This window comes from Daktulosphaira vitifoliae, unplaced genomic scaffold, assembly GCF_025091365.1.
Source record: "Daktulosphaira vitifoliae isolate Bord-2020 unplaced genomic scaffold, ASM2509136v1 Scaffold_4, whole genome shotgun sequence".
Lineage (NCBI taxonomy): Eukaryota > Metazoa > Arthropoda > Insecta > Hemiptera > Phylloxeridae > Daktulosphaira > Daktulosphaira vitifoliae.
In genome coordinates this window covers 31347705-31362570 of record NW_026099575.1, presented here as the reverse complement: position 1 = coordinate 31362570, position 14866 = coordinate 31347705, and the positions used below count along the sequence as shown (strand labels likewise).

The 14866-nt window shown below is 25.6% G+C and overlaps 1 protein-coding gene and 1 long non-coding RNA gene across 3 annotated transcripts in view; one reads left to right on the top strand and one right to left on the bottom strand.

Annotated features, from left to right (window-relative positions):
* Positions 1-14866, top strand: part of LOC126906416 (uncharacterized) — a 177185-nt gene that overhangs the window by 60297 nt on the left and 102022 nt on the right. The window lies entirely within an intron of this gene.
* Positions 359-13278, bottom strand: LOC126906382 (alpha-mannosidase 2). 2 transcript variants are annotated; one of them, XM_050686961.1, is made up of 20 exons: positions 13093-13278; positions 12867-13016; positions 12710-12787; positions 11836-12155; positions 10499-10639; positions 9699-9859; positions 8252-8444; positions 7991-8171; positions 7744-7928; positions 7434-7622; positions 7282-7354; positions 6943-7137; positions 6685-6857; positions 5773-5976; positions 5522-5703; positions 1964-2091; positions 1745-1897; positions 999-1121; positions 677-934; positions 359-593 (listed from the first exon to the last, which is right to left on the bottom strand). In XM_050686961.1, exons 1-20 carry the CDS (start codon positions 13186-13188, stop codon positions 444-446), a joined length of 3333 nt encoding a protein of 1110 aa, XP_050542918.1. In that variant the 5' UTR covers positions 13189-13278; the 3' UTR covers positions 359-443. The 2 variants fall into 2 exon arrangements, with proteins under 2 accessions (XP_050542918.1, XP_050542919.1); XM_050686962.1 differs by having other exon boundaries at positions 13086-13233.

Below are 14866 nucleotides of genomic sequence, written 5' to 3'. Positions count from 1 at the left end.
ATTTCATCTTAATATTGCTGTAAATGTAAGAATATATAAGCTTAACAAATATTTTTATTACTCCCGAATTTCATCCAATTATGTTTATTAAGTGAAATTTTTCAAATTTTTATCATTTAAATAGTAAAAATATTTATATTTTAAATTACCATTACGCAATTCATAATCATAGTGTTAATTATAATAGAAAAAAACATTTAAATATTAAAACAATGGAAATTAATTTAAAAAATTGTATAATTTAATATACATTTTAAATATAATTTCATTTACTACAATATAATTATATGTTTAATGTAGTAAATATAAAGTATAACAAATAGTTAATTAGTAAAAAAGAACAATTAATACCTTTAACTAGGTGTTTTTAATGTTTTTATTGTGCATAAAATCAAAACAGAACAAATTTATTTAATTTTGTACAAAATGCTTCATGTGATTTTTCATTTAATCAGTAAGTATCCTTTTAATTCCATAGGTTTGATATATTGTGGTTTTTGTACGTCTATTTTAGAACCAACATGAACAAATGACAGTGAAGATTCAAAAATATTAATCTCAGGTGACAGAGCTTGTATTGATTTTAAATAAATCTAAAATTTAGATGACCATTTTTGTAAATTGAACATATTTAATGTGCCTTATAAAATAATAATTTTAAAAATTAATGACATACCTCATTTGAATGGTTTTTGGTATTTTTAGAACCAAAACATTTAGTATTTTGAACTCTATGCAAAATCAAACCAGAAGTAGGTTTTAATTCCTGAACTAATAAAGTTAATGAAACTAAATGTAGATTGCTTGGAAATAGATAAGAAAATATGTTATAATTATTTTTCAATTGGTGATTTATCCCTGAAAACCATATAGGAGGATAAAGTAATGAAGACATAGAAATCATTCCATCTTCTGTCAGATATGGGTTCTCAATCTAAAAAATTATAATTCATATCATTAAATTAAAATAATATTATTAATTAAATAAATTATTTTACTTTGCAATCATTAATGCGTTCTTCAATAAGTAATCTAAATAATGTTTGGGTTGGAACATTATCTAAAACTCCTTGTCCTAATCCACGATTATCATCATGACTTAATCTCCGATCTTGAATGACCTATGACAATGAGTAATTTTTGATAAATATTTAAATTATACATAATATTTTTTAAGTTTTACAGATAGAAGTAATCTATTTTTTTTAAGTTGCTACTAAATTTAATGTTTCAACTGAAGTAAACTTGAAATGATTAGTTCAGTTTAAAAATCAAACTGAACTTTTTTTTGTAAATTAGTTTGAAAATCTAAACTAGTATTATCAATTATCATGCTAAATTTGACAAATTGTTTGTTATATAAAAAATGATTTTCCTAAAAATGATTAAAAGTAATGTATGGTTTGGTTAAGATTTAATTAAAAAATTGATAGTGCAGTTCGATTTGAGTTAGAATTTAAAATTAAAAGGTGGGGTTAGGGTCAATTTTATCTCAAAAATTGGAGTTTGTAATATTATTAATAAATATTTTATATTTCATTATAACTTGCAATTTTAAGGGTTATAAATAAAATAAAAAATTTCATAATTTAATGATGTTAAAAAAATTGTATTAAATATTAAGAAATCTTAAACAATAATAAAATTGTAAACACTGTAATAGTAATTTTTATAAAAATATAAAATACTAATAACCTAGCCAGTAGAGGCATACAATGAAGAAAAATTAAATAAATTAATATACCTCCATTTGACCACTTTTTAATGATGATGCACCCAATGGTTGAGTTGATAATAAAGATATTCTGGCTATATTATCTTCAATGTACATAGCGCTTGACATAGGATAAAAGTTTCCTTGGATCGGAAGTTTTTCAAAATATTTTCTCTTAATAATCTATAAAAATTAAAAATTAAATAAACTTGTGCATTATAAAATTAAGGTTCTACAAATATTTTTTACTTGAAATCCATTTAAGTCAGTATAAAAAATATTATTATTATCTATTTCTGATGTAACTCTCATTGCTAATTCATAATTCATTTGATGCCTGATATCCACTAAATTTTTGATTTCAATATACTTTATACCTAATTAATGAGTATTCAATGTTAATTTATTTTAGTATAAAATAACAAAAATGTTGTACATAGTTGGTTTCATTGCTGGCGCAAGGTATTGAAGGAAGGGAGGGAGGGGTTAAAATAATATTGACCCTGCCAGTAAAAATTATTACACAAAATAATTATATTATTTAATCATTTGCTAGGAATTAAGGAAAGTATTATAGGTATAGTACTTAAAGAATATAATATCAATCCTACAAAAGTTATATATCTTTTTTATAGACCAACAGAAGACAAAAACAAGTTACCTGTTTTAATTTTTATCAATTTCAAAAATTTTAATTAACATATATTCCTAACAAACGACCAAACAAATTGCTTTCTATGTAAAAACTCTGGACATACATCCTAATTCTTCTCTTTCAAATAAACAAGCAAAAGATACACAAATCATACATATTTTGCCCAAATAGAAGACATTGAAAAATCATGACACTGGAAATGACCAATGACTGATAACAACCAACCCATAAACTATACAAGAAACACTGAAGACCCCAACAATCTACTACATTTAAATAGACTCACATCAAATCAATCACTTATTATCTTAACAACCACAAAATCAAACAATGAAAATAATAGAAAATCTATCCAAATAAATCTAGGAAACTAAAATATACACAAAAAATGTTGCAAATAAACACGTGTATTAAGTATCTAAAAAAAATTACTGTATTCTAAGTAATAAATCAAATACTATACAATAATTACATGACATAAAAATAAGTTGATTAAAATAACAGTTAACTTTTATTTACATATTTGGCAAACTATCACCTATAGATTTATTGAAAAAATGTAAAAAATTATTTTGAAACTAGTGAATTATTAATTATAATTAATGAAATTAATTTTGAAGTAACAAAATGTGTTTTTAGTTGTTCAACTTGAAAACTTCTGCGATTATGATAACTACAATTATCACATAACATAGATTTAAAATAGGAAAAAAATTGTTCTATGTCGCAAGTTAGTATTGTTGCGTAATTAAAATACATGATACCTTCAAGTGTATTATACCATTAATAATTTCACCAGTAATTATTCCACACACTGTTTTAACTTAACATACCTAAAGTTTTCTACAAGAACTTGTGATAATTTGAATTTGGCAAAATTTGTGGCCAGATTCAGTGTCCATTCTCCATTTTATTTATTTACAACGTTTTAAACTAAATTTTTTTTTAAATAATTCTGAATTACACTCAATTCAAAGACACTAAGGAAAATATGAAAACAGCAACTAAGATCCTAATAACATGATAGAACACAATATTTCAATAAAAACAATGACAGATAAAATAGCAACAATTAAAAAATATTTAATAAAACGATGATGAAACAGGATGATCACAAAAGAAATAAAAATAAAGTCAACCATAAGAGTTGAAGCCATCACACTCAATGTAAAAGTAATCATAATCATTTGTAACATATACCTTCAAAGACAATTGGTAAGATAATATAGACAAGCAAAAGATACCATACAATAGTGGAATCATAAATGTGAAGCTGCTATAAAAAAAACAGGCAACAGTTAAAAAAAAAAAGAAAAAATTTTTTGCTTAAGATTAGTAATAAGATTCATCTTTATTACTAACTATAAAAAAAATTGTTCCCAACAATTGTCCTCTAAGGAAGTTTGTTTATCAAAAGCAAAAAAAATCAAACCTTTTTTAATTTTTAAAATTTGTGACATTCAGTATTATAAAATATTTTTTTATATAATAGTGCCATTATATTAAGAAGATGTTATACAACCAATATTTGAGCATAGAGATACGCTATATGTATTGCACTCAGTACAAAAACATCCATTTTTAAATAAAGAGCTCATACTCTTCCCAAGTTCTAGATCCCCACTGTAATGTTTTTTTACTGATTATACATTGACACGGTACCGTATATTTTGCGATACGTTTAATATACGGTCACCTCGTCTCTTTCATTAGCCACCTTATTACATCGTTAGCCCAGCCTGATTAGAGTACCTCCGCTATCTACCTAGGGTGCAAAGTCTCCTCGGGCGGATGATCCGATCGTACTTTAGCGATCGGGTCATCTCTTACGAGAGCGCCGCAGGCCCGAGAATCAGACCTGTTACGGGAGGCGTCCCGCAAGGGTCAGTTCTCGGGCCTCTGCTATGGAACATCGCGAACGACGCGGTGTTCCGCGTTCCGCTACCACCGCACGTGCGTGTCGTCTGCTACGCGGACGACACGCTGGTGGTGGCGGAAGGCGCCTCGTCCAAGGAGACTGGATCTCGTGCGAACTGCGCGCTCAGCGCAGTCACCGCCTGGATCCAGCAGGAGGGGAGTGGACTGAGCCTCGCCCTGAACAAGACCGCTTCGGTCTTGTTCACGGGCAGGTACAAGTTCTCTCCTCCACGGCTCGCCGTGCTGGGGGTGGAGATCCCGCTTAAGGACTTCATGACTTATCTGGGCCTTGTCATAGACAAATGTCTAAAGTTCGGGCCGCACATTACTCGTGCGGCCCAGCGGGCCCAGAAAGTTATGAATTGCCTGGCGGGACTCATGCCCAATCTGGGAGGGCTGAGAGAGATACGGCGCATACTTTTAGTCAGCGTCGTACACTCGGTCCTCCTGTATGGGTCCCCGGTTTGGGCGAATACTCTTGAATATTCGTCCAAAAACCGTGAAGCCCTGCTCAGGGTGCAGAGGCGGGGGGGGGGGGGGGGGGGGGGGGGGGCGGAAAAAAAAAAAAAAAAAAAAAAAAAAAAAAAANATCCTGTCGTCACTGCCGCCCGCCGACCTGCTTGCCGAGCGCCATCAGTGAACGCTCTCTCTTGTTTTTTACGTCCTACGCGAACTTACGCTATCTACCGTTTCATGTGTCGTACATCAAAAATTACTTTTATATATATTACTAAAATCATAAGTTGTATTTCATCTCTTTTGTTTAATTTTAAATTCATATATCTTCTTCTTTTTCTTCCTCGCCTTAATCCCAACTAGTTGGGGTTGGCCACTCTTATCCTAAACTTCCACTTGACACGATTTCCACATCATTTACGCTCACATCAGCTGTTCTCATATCGCATTCAATTACATTCCTCCATCTCTTTTTTTTCTACTTCTTCTTTTTTCAACATTAATTTCTGTAACTTTTCTTACAGCTTCCGATTCTTCTCTTCTCATAACATGATCAAACCATCTAGTTCTATTTAAATTTTATTTAAATTTCTTTTTTTTATTTCTCTCGGGCAATGCCATTGCAGTTATTATTTAGGCATTATTGTGCGTATTTATATTAACATTTACATTTATCTTTATCTGAGGTTTTTTTTACAATTGAGAAATTTCGACATTTGTTGAAAAATTAAAAAGAAAAAGATCCAGTATTTTAAATTATAAAAAAAAAAAATCTTCACCTTTTAAATTCTTTAAGACAACAGCATGTCTCACATTACTATATTGAACTATTACTTGAGACAAAATTTTTCCTTTAATAACAGATATTTTTGGCTTTTCTGTAATATGAGCATCTTCAGCTTCTCTTGATGGTATAAATAAGTAAGCACCACTCATATCTGGTCCATTTGCTACATCATATCTTAGTAATTAATAATAAAAAGTTAAACAATTATATTTATATTGCTAACTATAAAATTTAGAAAATTACCTAACAAATTTTAAAGAAACTGGATATGAATTACCAGAAGACTTAAGAGTAATGTCTTTTAACAATCCATGAGAATCAAATGCTACTACTAATTGCTCATTTTCAATGTAAATCTTTTGAAATTTTTCGTTTTTAACATTTATGTCATGGTGCAATTTTGTCATATTATCAAAATTATAGACATTTATGACTGATTTATATTTTCTGAAAACAATATTTTACTACAATACATTATCATAAAAAGTAAAAAATCATTCAGTAATGAACCACTCATTTGATAAACAAAATAAGTCTAATAATAAAATTATGTGAAATACATTTTTTTAAAAATTACAATTGATAAATAACATTTAAATCATGTTAATCAAAGTAATGTCTTCAATATGAATTTTTTTAAATACTTTTATTATAATTAGGGTTTTATATATTGCCAGAGTATCTATTTTAATTACTATAACGAGGAAATGGAAGTGTATATACAATTTCCTTTTTCTAAAATTTTATATACTTACTCAGTTTTTCTGTTGTATATGACTACCATTACTATTATTAAACAACACGTGGTTAAACAGTCAAATTAAGAACACTCAGAAGTACTCAAATAGCTTTCATTGTATTAAATTATCACTGAATCTTATTTACTAATTTTTATATTTGTTTTAAATTATTATTTATAAGTAATAAAAGTGTAAAGTGAATGGTTAGATGAAATGTCTATTCTTTACTTATTTAATATACTACATGGACACGTATCATTTTCTAAACAAATTAAAAATGATCTAAAATCTACCCATAAAAATAATTTTCAATTGATAACTTATTCTTTAACTAATTATGAGTTACATAAATTTTTAAATAATAAGTTTAAATTCAAAATTATTTTTAGAATGACATAATATAAATATATAATACTCTGTTTTAATATCAGCAGGCATACTGATGATGGTAAATTTTTTTATTTCTAATGGCTCAAGAACAACACTGAAGTGTATTTGAAAACATGATAATGTGTTAAGTTCTGGATACTGTAGTTGACAAGTAATGTCTAATTGATAAGCAATAATTTTTCCATCAGAATCTAGTATCTATAAATTAAAATATTATTTCATTACAAAAAAAAAAAAAAAAAAATGGAATTATTTTTAAATAATAACGAGAACATTAAAATACCTTAACATTATCACTATTGGTAGTTAAAGTAATAATTTCTTCTCTAAAATATGTTAGGGAATTAAATACTACAATATTTTTAGTATATATATTATTCTCAAATAATATTAAATGAGGTTGGCTTAGTGAATAAGTATTAACTCTTGAACTATCTGCTTTGAAGTATACTTGATCAAAATCAAAGTTATACTTATCCTGCAATAAGTAAATATTATTAATTACATAAATGATAATAAAAATATGGACAAATATATAAGAAAATTGTGAAGTATGATATTGTTATAATTAAGATTTTCACTAAAAAATGTTTGCACACGTATAAAATGTATTAACAATTACCTTTTCTGGATGTAATAAAAAATATAAACAATGTTGAATTATATGATGCAGGTTATCTAATGCATCTAACATCCTAAAATATAAAAAAATGTAGTTTAGAAAAGAATAGCATAGCAAATTTTGCTGGAGCAAACACTAAAAAAATCAATTACTTTTTAGCATAATCATTAACTACAGAATCTTTTGCTGTTCCAGTGATTCCATCATGGTGTTGAAACAAACTATGAGCATCTCTTGCCATTTGTAAATTGTTGTATAATTTAAATCTAGGTTGCCACAACCATTCAGTCATATCGGAAGGAGTACTTAACCACACTAATGAATACAAAATTTCTGTTGCTCTAAAATGATTATGAATAATTATTAATTAAAAGTAAAAAAACAATATTTTATGTAATAAAAAATGTAAATAATTCTAAAGAAATACAAAAAAATTCTTCAACTATTTTTAAATTTAATTACCTTAAGGTTGACACAAGTTCACGGTCCATACTCTTATAAAAAGGACGTGAAGTAAAATAACCACTCCAATAATCTTTATCTTTATCTGCATAAGTAAAAAAATCTCCAACAAGAGATGGAAAATTGTTAATATTTGATGAACTTTTTACAGCTTCAAAATAATCTTTTAATGTACCAAATGATGCCTATTAATGAAATGTTTGATTAAGTTATATTATATAAAAATAAATGATTGAAAAAAACTGACTTCTACATGAAGAGTATTACTATATTTATTCAAATAATCAAATATTTTTTGATAATTATTCATCTGAAAATCCCATTCTCGAGATGATGTATAACGAAAGTCATCACCAAGAGGTATTAATAAAATGTTTGTTTTATACAACTCAGCTTTTTTCTTGTACTGATCTAACAATAACAATGCTCTATAAAAAATATATATAAATAAATGAATAAATGTTAATTAATTTATAAAAAAATATATTTTTCAATTAAATTATTTTACTTGGATTTAACATTCATTTGAGTAATAGGAACAGGATAAAGTTTCCAAGGACAAGATATTCCAAACCCAGGTAATCTTTTAAAATCAAATTGACAACATATACTAGGGTCAGGACCACATGTATGTGGTATATCATAGTTATAAAATGGCATCATATGGGTAAACATGACATTATCATTACTGCACTCATTATCTAAAAAAAATATAATATAAAAATATTAAATACAACAGTTAACAATTTTATATTCATTTAAAACATATTTTAGCCTTTATGTCAAGCTGCAGTAATATTTGTTTTACCATGATGTGTTTTTTTTTTAGCATCTATCTATGAAAAAGTTCTTATTTTTCACTAAACCAATTTTATTGGTCTATGACTCAAAAGAACCTGATTTTAATCCAGTTTACCTATCAGCATTAAAAAAAAGGCCTAAATATTGTTAATTTAGAAAAATTATATTAATGTAAAAATAGCCATTAAAAAAAAAAATTTTCTGTATTTTAAAATTGTAATAACTTTTTTTTTAAAACACTGTTCCTAATGAAATTTATCACAGCAATTCTAGAAACAATATAATTTTTTTTTATATGCTTTTTTTAAAGAGAATAATGAAAAACTTAAGTATAAAAAGGTTGTGAAGGACACCACTCACATATATAAACAATTTTTATAATATTTTAACTCAACTTGAAAATTTTCCAAAAACATTTGACAGATTTCAAGCTATACAAAATAAAGCATTTATATTGTATTATCATATTAAACAAATTCAAAATTAAAAGAAAAATTACTTTATTTTTGATTTTGAGAATATTTTTGGAATGTCAGACAAATCAAAGCTTATATTAAATAAAAGATCTTCAAACATACTATGTGATTAAGAAATTAAGACTTTTCAATATTTTTCTTCTATAAAAAATTGTATTTTTAATCCAAATATGGCAAAATTTTTAAAAATTTGTTCCATTTTTTTTCGTTTTGTTACACCTCTTTTAAAATTTCATTAAAAAAGCTTTAAAAATAAATACAACAAATGTTAGATAATGAAATCATGCATCTATAAAAAAAAATTAATTTGGTCATTTTTAAAAAAAGTTGTAACAGTTTTAAGTAAAAATTTTTTTCGAAAATTAGCAATTTTAAATGTATAATTTTTTTGGAGATTTTCCCTGTTTACGGCGAATAAGGGAAATTTTTGAGGGTAATGTTTTCGACTAGATACACTTTTTGATCTTTTAATATATCGTTGAAAGAAATCGGTTCGGTGAGAGCAGAGAAAAAGTGGTGCAGACACAAAAAAAAAAAATACATGATAGTAAAATTAATACCTTCTCAGCTATGCATCAAAGCTAAAAGTTGTTATTATGAATATATTTACTTTTTATCTTATTTTTGTTAAATAGTTTTTAATGGTTAAATTCAATCATTCAAATACAAAATATTTACCCCAATGTTGTCTCCATTGAAACTCTAATTTTTTGTTTCTAGCAAGATACTTTTTAATGGCATAATGTGTACGCTGGATAACTAAACCAGATAATTGCATACGCTTTAGAATGTAAGGCATAGTAGGAGAAACACCAAATGGATCAATACACCAACTATATCTGTAGTAAAAAAACATTAAGTAGTATTATTGTGCCAGTATATTTATATAAATATTTAAATTAGTTATTAAATAATCAAATACTATGATCACTTTGGGGATTATTCTCATTTTTATACTTAGACAAAGAGTATGTTCTGATGATGAAATGTCTAGTGATAAAAATAGCAGCACCCACTCTTCAACTCCAGTCATTACTTTAAATTGATAATAATTTCTGAAATACTAGTTCAAATGCTGTTATTGACCAGTCATTTTTTTAATTCAATTATTTTCTATATTATAAGTTTGTTAAATATGTATGTTCCCATTTAAAAAAATAAAGTTGATACTTTAAGTTACAAGGGATGATTCTATAAAGTAATTTATATCTAAAAAATTAAAAAATAAATGTAACTAAAAGAAATAAAAATTTTTTTTCCAATATTGTATTTATTTTATGGTTAATTAAGTGATTTATGATAAACTGATCATCTGTATAATATTTGTATTTAATTAATTATCTGTTTACATCATAAAAAAAAAATAAAATATAATAGTAATAAATTCATTTAAAACTAAATAAATAAATTTTATTTAGTACGTTTAAGAAAATTTTGCACTTAGATAGGAAATAAAAACTATTAATTATTAAAATTACTTGGCTGTAATATTTAAATTTTCTTTTAGCCATTGATGTCCATTAACTAGTTCAGTAATCATAGATGTATAATGTGCATTTGCTTCATCTGTCATTACCCATCCACCAGTAACAATTTCCAGTTGATTATTATTGATCAACCTTGAAAAAAAAAGTATGAAAGTTATGTAATAACGTTTATTTAAATCTACCATTTAAAATACCATATTTAATGTTATAGTCAATTATATAAAAAGTTATTAGAAGTAAAATAATAATATGTGTACTAAAAAAAAAATTATATAAAATGTTATTTGAATAAAATTATAAGAATTATTAAAATGCTACCCTAATGAACTATTACTATTTAACATTAGTCATTAATTTTTTCCTAAATTATTAACTATATTAAGAATACTTTTTCGAATCACTTTCCAACTTATATATGCATACAAGTGCTCTGTAGTAATGTCTAATAATTAAAATAGTCATAACCTACGCCACTTCCTTAGTTAACATTTAAAAATATTAATAATAATTCTAAAATGCTGATAGAAAAGTTATTTTTTCAATAAAATCATTTTATAATATATAAGCTATAGACATAATAAGATCTTTATAGTTGATAAATTTAGAAGTGTACATAATGAACTAAATAAAAACAGAAAAATAATTTCCATATTACTATTTTAGAAGAAATTGAGTGACTAAAGTTAAAATAATTAACCAAAAAAAGATAATTAAAATATGTAATAATATTATCATATTTAGATTCAAAAGAAGAAAATAGATTGGAATGACCTATTTGCAAATTTTTAGATTGAAATTTTAAAATAAAATTATTGTGTTTCTAGTAATTAAAGTTTTAACATTTGTTAATTTTTAAGTATTAGAAAAAAAAATAGAAAATATCAGGGAATATTTTATTTAAACCTTCTATTATTGAATTATGAGGGATTAAATTTAGGATTATAATGTCATAGATTTATGTGCAAAAAATTATAAATTTATCAATTCTAATTATAACAAGATATATCTCTTTAATAACCGAATATAAAATACATTATCTAAGACATTTTTAGAGACAAATTGACATCTATTTTATCATACGAAAATTTCTAAGTAACAATGATAATAAGTTACTATTATAAGATGTATGACCAAAAAAATGAAATGTACAAAGCCATGAGCCTGTATAAATTCCCTTGTAATTTTACTACTATATTTTAAAAGTTTTATATTATTTATTATGTAAAAAATAGATAGTTTTTAGGTAAAAAACTAATTTTTTTTTTTAAATTATGATTTTGTTTTATTATTTTATATTATGAAATAATATGTTAAAAACTCAAATTTACATTTTGACTTTATTTTTTGTATCTTGATTTATATCTTTCCACCAGAGTGAAAAATATGATATTTCTGCCCATATAAATTTTCGTCTATAATCCTCAATTAATTTTATCACCATATTATTTAATATATTTTTGGTTTCAAGACGATAATAATCTTCAAATGTACGTTTCCACCCAGGATCATTATGTGAATGTGGAACCACAAATACTCTTAACCTATTATTTTCATTCCATCGATCATTATTTACATCAATATTCCATCCTTGCTTCCATGCTCCTCCATCAATATTGTCAAATGGTATTGAATCATACAACTTTAACATCTACAAACAATATTTATCACTCTGAATGATTTGAAAAAACTAATTTAAGTATTTTATACGAGTAAAGATCATAACATTTTATAAGAACATAGTATAACTATGTAAAGTAAATTAACTATAAAATTTAACTGGAATCGATTCTTTAAAAATAATAGTTTTTAGTCCTTCCTTATTTCAACCTTTAGTCTTATACTAACTAGAAGTATTATATAACCAAGTTTGAATCATTAAAAATAATTAGATAAATATCAATACTTAATTTCATTTCTATAAATTTATTATTTATGTTATGTACTAAGATTAAGGACACAGGAAATTTTATCATACACAAAATCATAACAGACAAGTAAAAATCTTTTGCTATTGTCAATTCTTTATCTTTAAAGAACAAAAGAACTCTGTACTACCAAAACTTCTACAATATTTCAATTAAATAATTACATATCCATGAAAGTCAATGATTAAAGTAAAAAAAAAAAAGTTTTTATTTTATATTTGTAAAACAGCGTTTTATGTATTTTTAGAAACATTTTAAAATCTATTTTATTACTCACATTAATATTCGGTACACAAGTTTCATTAGATGAAATTATATATTCATTAGTTTTATTATAACTACTATTTGGAAAATCCTAAAGAAAAAATTAGATTAATAGGTAATTAATTAAATGTATTTAAGAAATGATTGTATAGATTACTGAAATATTATACCATTAATTTGTTGGGTGTTTGTAACATTTCAATGTTAATATCATCAAGTATATTTTTAGGTGGAAGATCATTTCTAGCCAAATTTTCTCCATCCAAAATATTTTTAACTTTTTGAGTGTGAAAAAATGATTTGTTTCTAATTTCATGAGGCTGAAATATAACATTTACTCGATAAGTACTCAATTATAATTTTATACTAGTTAACATATTTGGTAATACCACATACATGTCTAGCTTCATTATCAAACAAAAAATATACAAGGAAACATAAAATAATTATTATAAAAATTAGTAAAAAGATAAATCTCTTTTTGAAATTCATTACAGTGTCTATTCAATTTCATTCATAGTATAACAAAAAAAACAGGAACATTAAAATTTATCACTAAAAAATAATTGTAATTAAATAGAGAGAGCATTAAAAAAATTATCTTGAACGTACTCCTAACGTTAAAACATAATGATAATAGAATTACATTGTTAAAATAAGGTACTTTTCAAAATTGTAACAATTAAAATATTGTTTTCGAGTACTTTTGAATTTGATATCATTCTTCATCGAAAAAATTAACTTGTGATAACACTTTGAATAAACATTGTATAAAGATAAGATAAGAATATCATATCTGTGATCTTAAATGAGATTAAAATCATACTTAAATTTTATCTTACTATTAACACAAATAAGTAGTTTAATCTTATCTGTGGTATTAGCGAACCTAATAATCGTTAATAATAACACAGACTACATGAAAATTTTCATGTAGTCTGTGATAATAATGCTTTGGGAACTGCATAATTTAAATATATCTTGTAGAAGGTACCATCAGTGGGGTAGGCTGTTGAATAATAATATCATTTTTTGGTATTATAAGTTCAAAATTATTTTTAAATTTAATTATAAAACAATGTATTATGTTTTCCATGTAAATGTAACAATTTAAAATAACTTTTTTCGTATTCACAAGATAATGTATGTATAATTTTAACAAAAATAAAAATTGTCTTAAAAAAATGATTATTAATATTGATAGCTAAGAAAATTATTCATTTATAGTGCAATAAATATTATTTAATAATTATATTGAACGTAAACGAAATATCGGATATTAAACATTGAGGGGGGATAGAATAATTTAGCTTAAGGGCACCACAAAGCTCTTGTAACACAAAACAGCAAGTAAAGCGTATGAAGATGATGATTATGAGGAGGAGCCTGCTGTTTAGGTATTCACGTGCGTGTTGTCATACAGCAGTCACCGTGCTCGGCTGACACTCCGGGTTAGCTGTGGGTGTCGAAAGGCTATTGTTATAGGAGGGGAATAAGAGTAACACCTAGGTATGAGGTGCAGACGAAGTACAAGACACAAATACTGGGAGTACCAAGTAAGGAATATAACAAAGTACGAGATGCAAACGAATTGCAAAACACAAGTACTCTGAAATGTTGAGAAAGAGAGTAGATAGGTTAAAAAGGAAAAAACAAAGACTTTACTTTAAGCACTAAGCCGGACAGCGACAACCGAGTATTGAGACTGATGAATGACACAAAGCATTGGAGTCGACTGACCAAGATGGCCAGTTCTTTTGGGTTTTTATAATAATTTCGACTATTGTCAATTTAGCAATAAATGTTAACTGTTGATTCATCAGTCTCAGGAAACGGATGCGATGTCTGTATTTTATTATAATAAATTCTCACAATAATGGTAACGTGACACCATCACAGAGCTAACTACGTGACTGATTAGAATAACCAATTAGGAGGTTCTAACTTCTCTACAAATTTTAAGTTATACACATATTTATTTATGTTATATAAAATTATTTATTGTATAAAAAATGGGTTAATTAATTTAGCACTCTCAAAATTGTTATTTTAGTTGTACCTAGTTGTTACCTTATATATTTTCCTATTATCTGATATAATTTTTTGAAAACCTCACCTCTTTGCCTATAAAGGAGATTTAAAATTTCAATTTTTGCACAAAAATGAACTT

Excerpts from the sequence above, each read along its gene's own strand:
- LOC126906382 (XM_050686961.1), bottom strand. The coding sequence starts at position 13,188 with ATGAATTTCAAAAAGAGATTTATCTTTTTACTAATTTTTATAATAATT. Across the intron at positions 12,788-12,866 it reads AAACACCCAACAAATTAATG|GATTTTCCAAATAGTAGTTA; the intron begins GTATAATATTTC and ends TTTTTTCTTTAG. Across the intron at positions 1,898-1,963 it reads CTGACTTAAATGGATTTCAA|ATTATTAAGAGAAAATATTT; the intron begins GTAAAAAATATT and ends TAATTTTTATAG.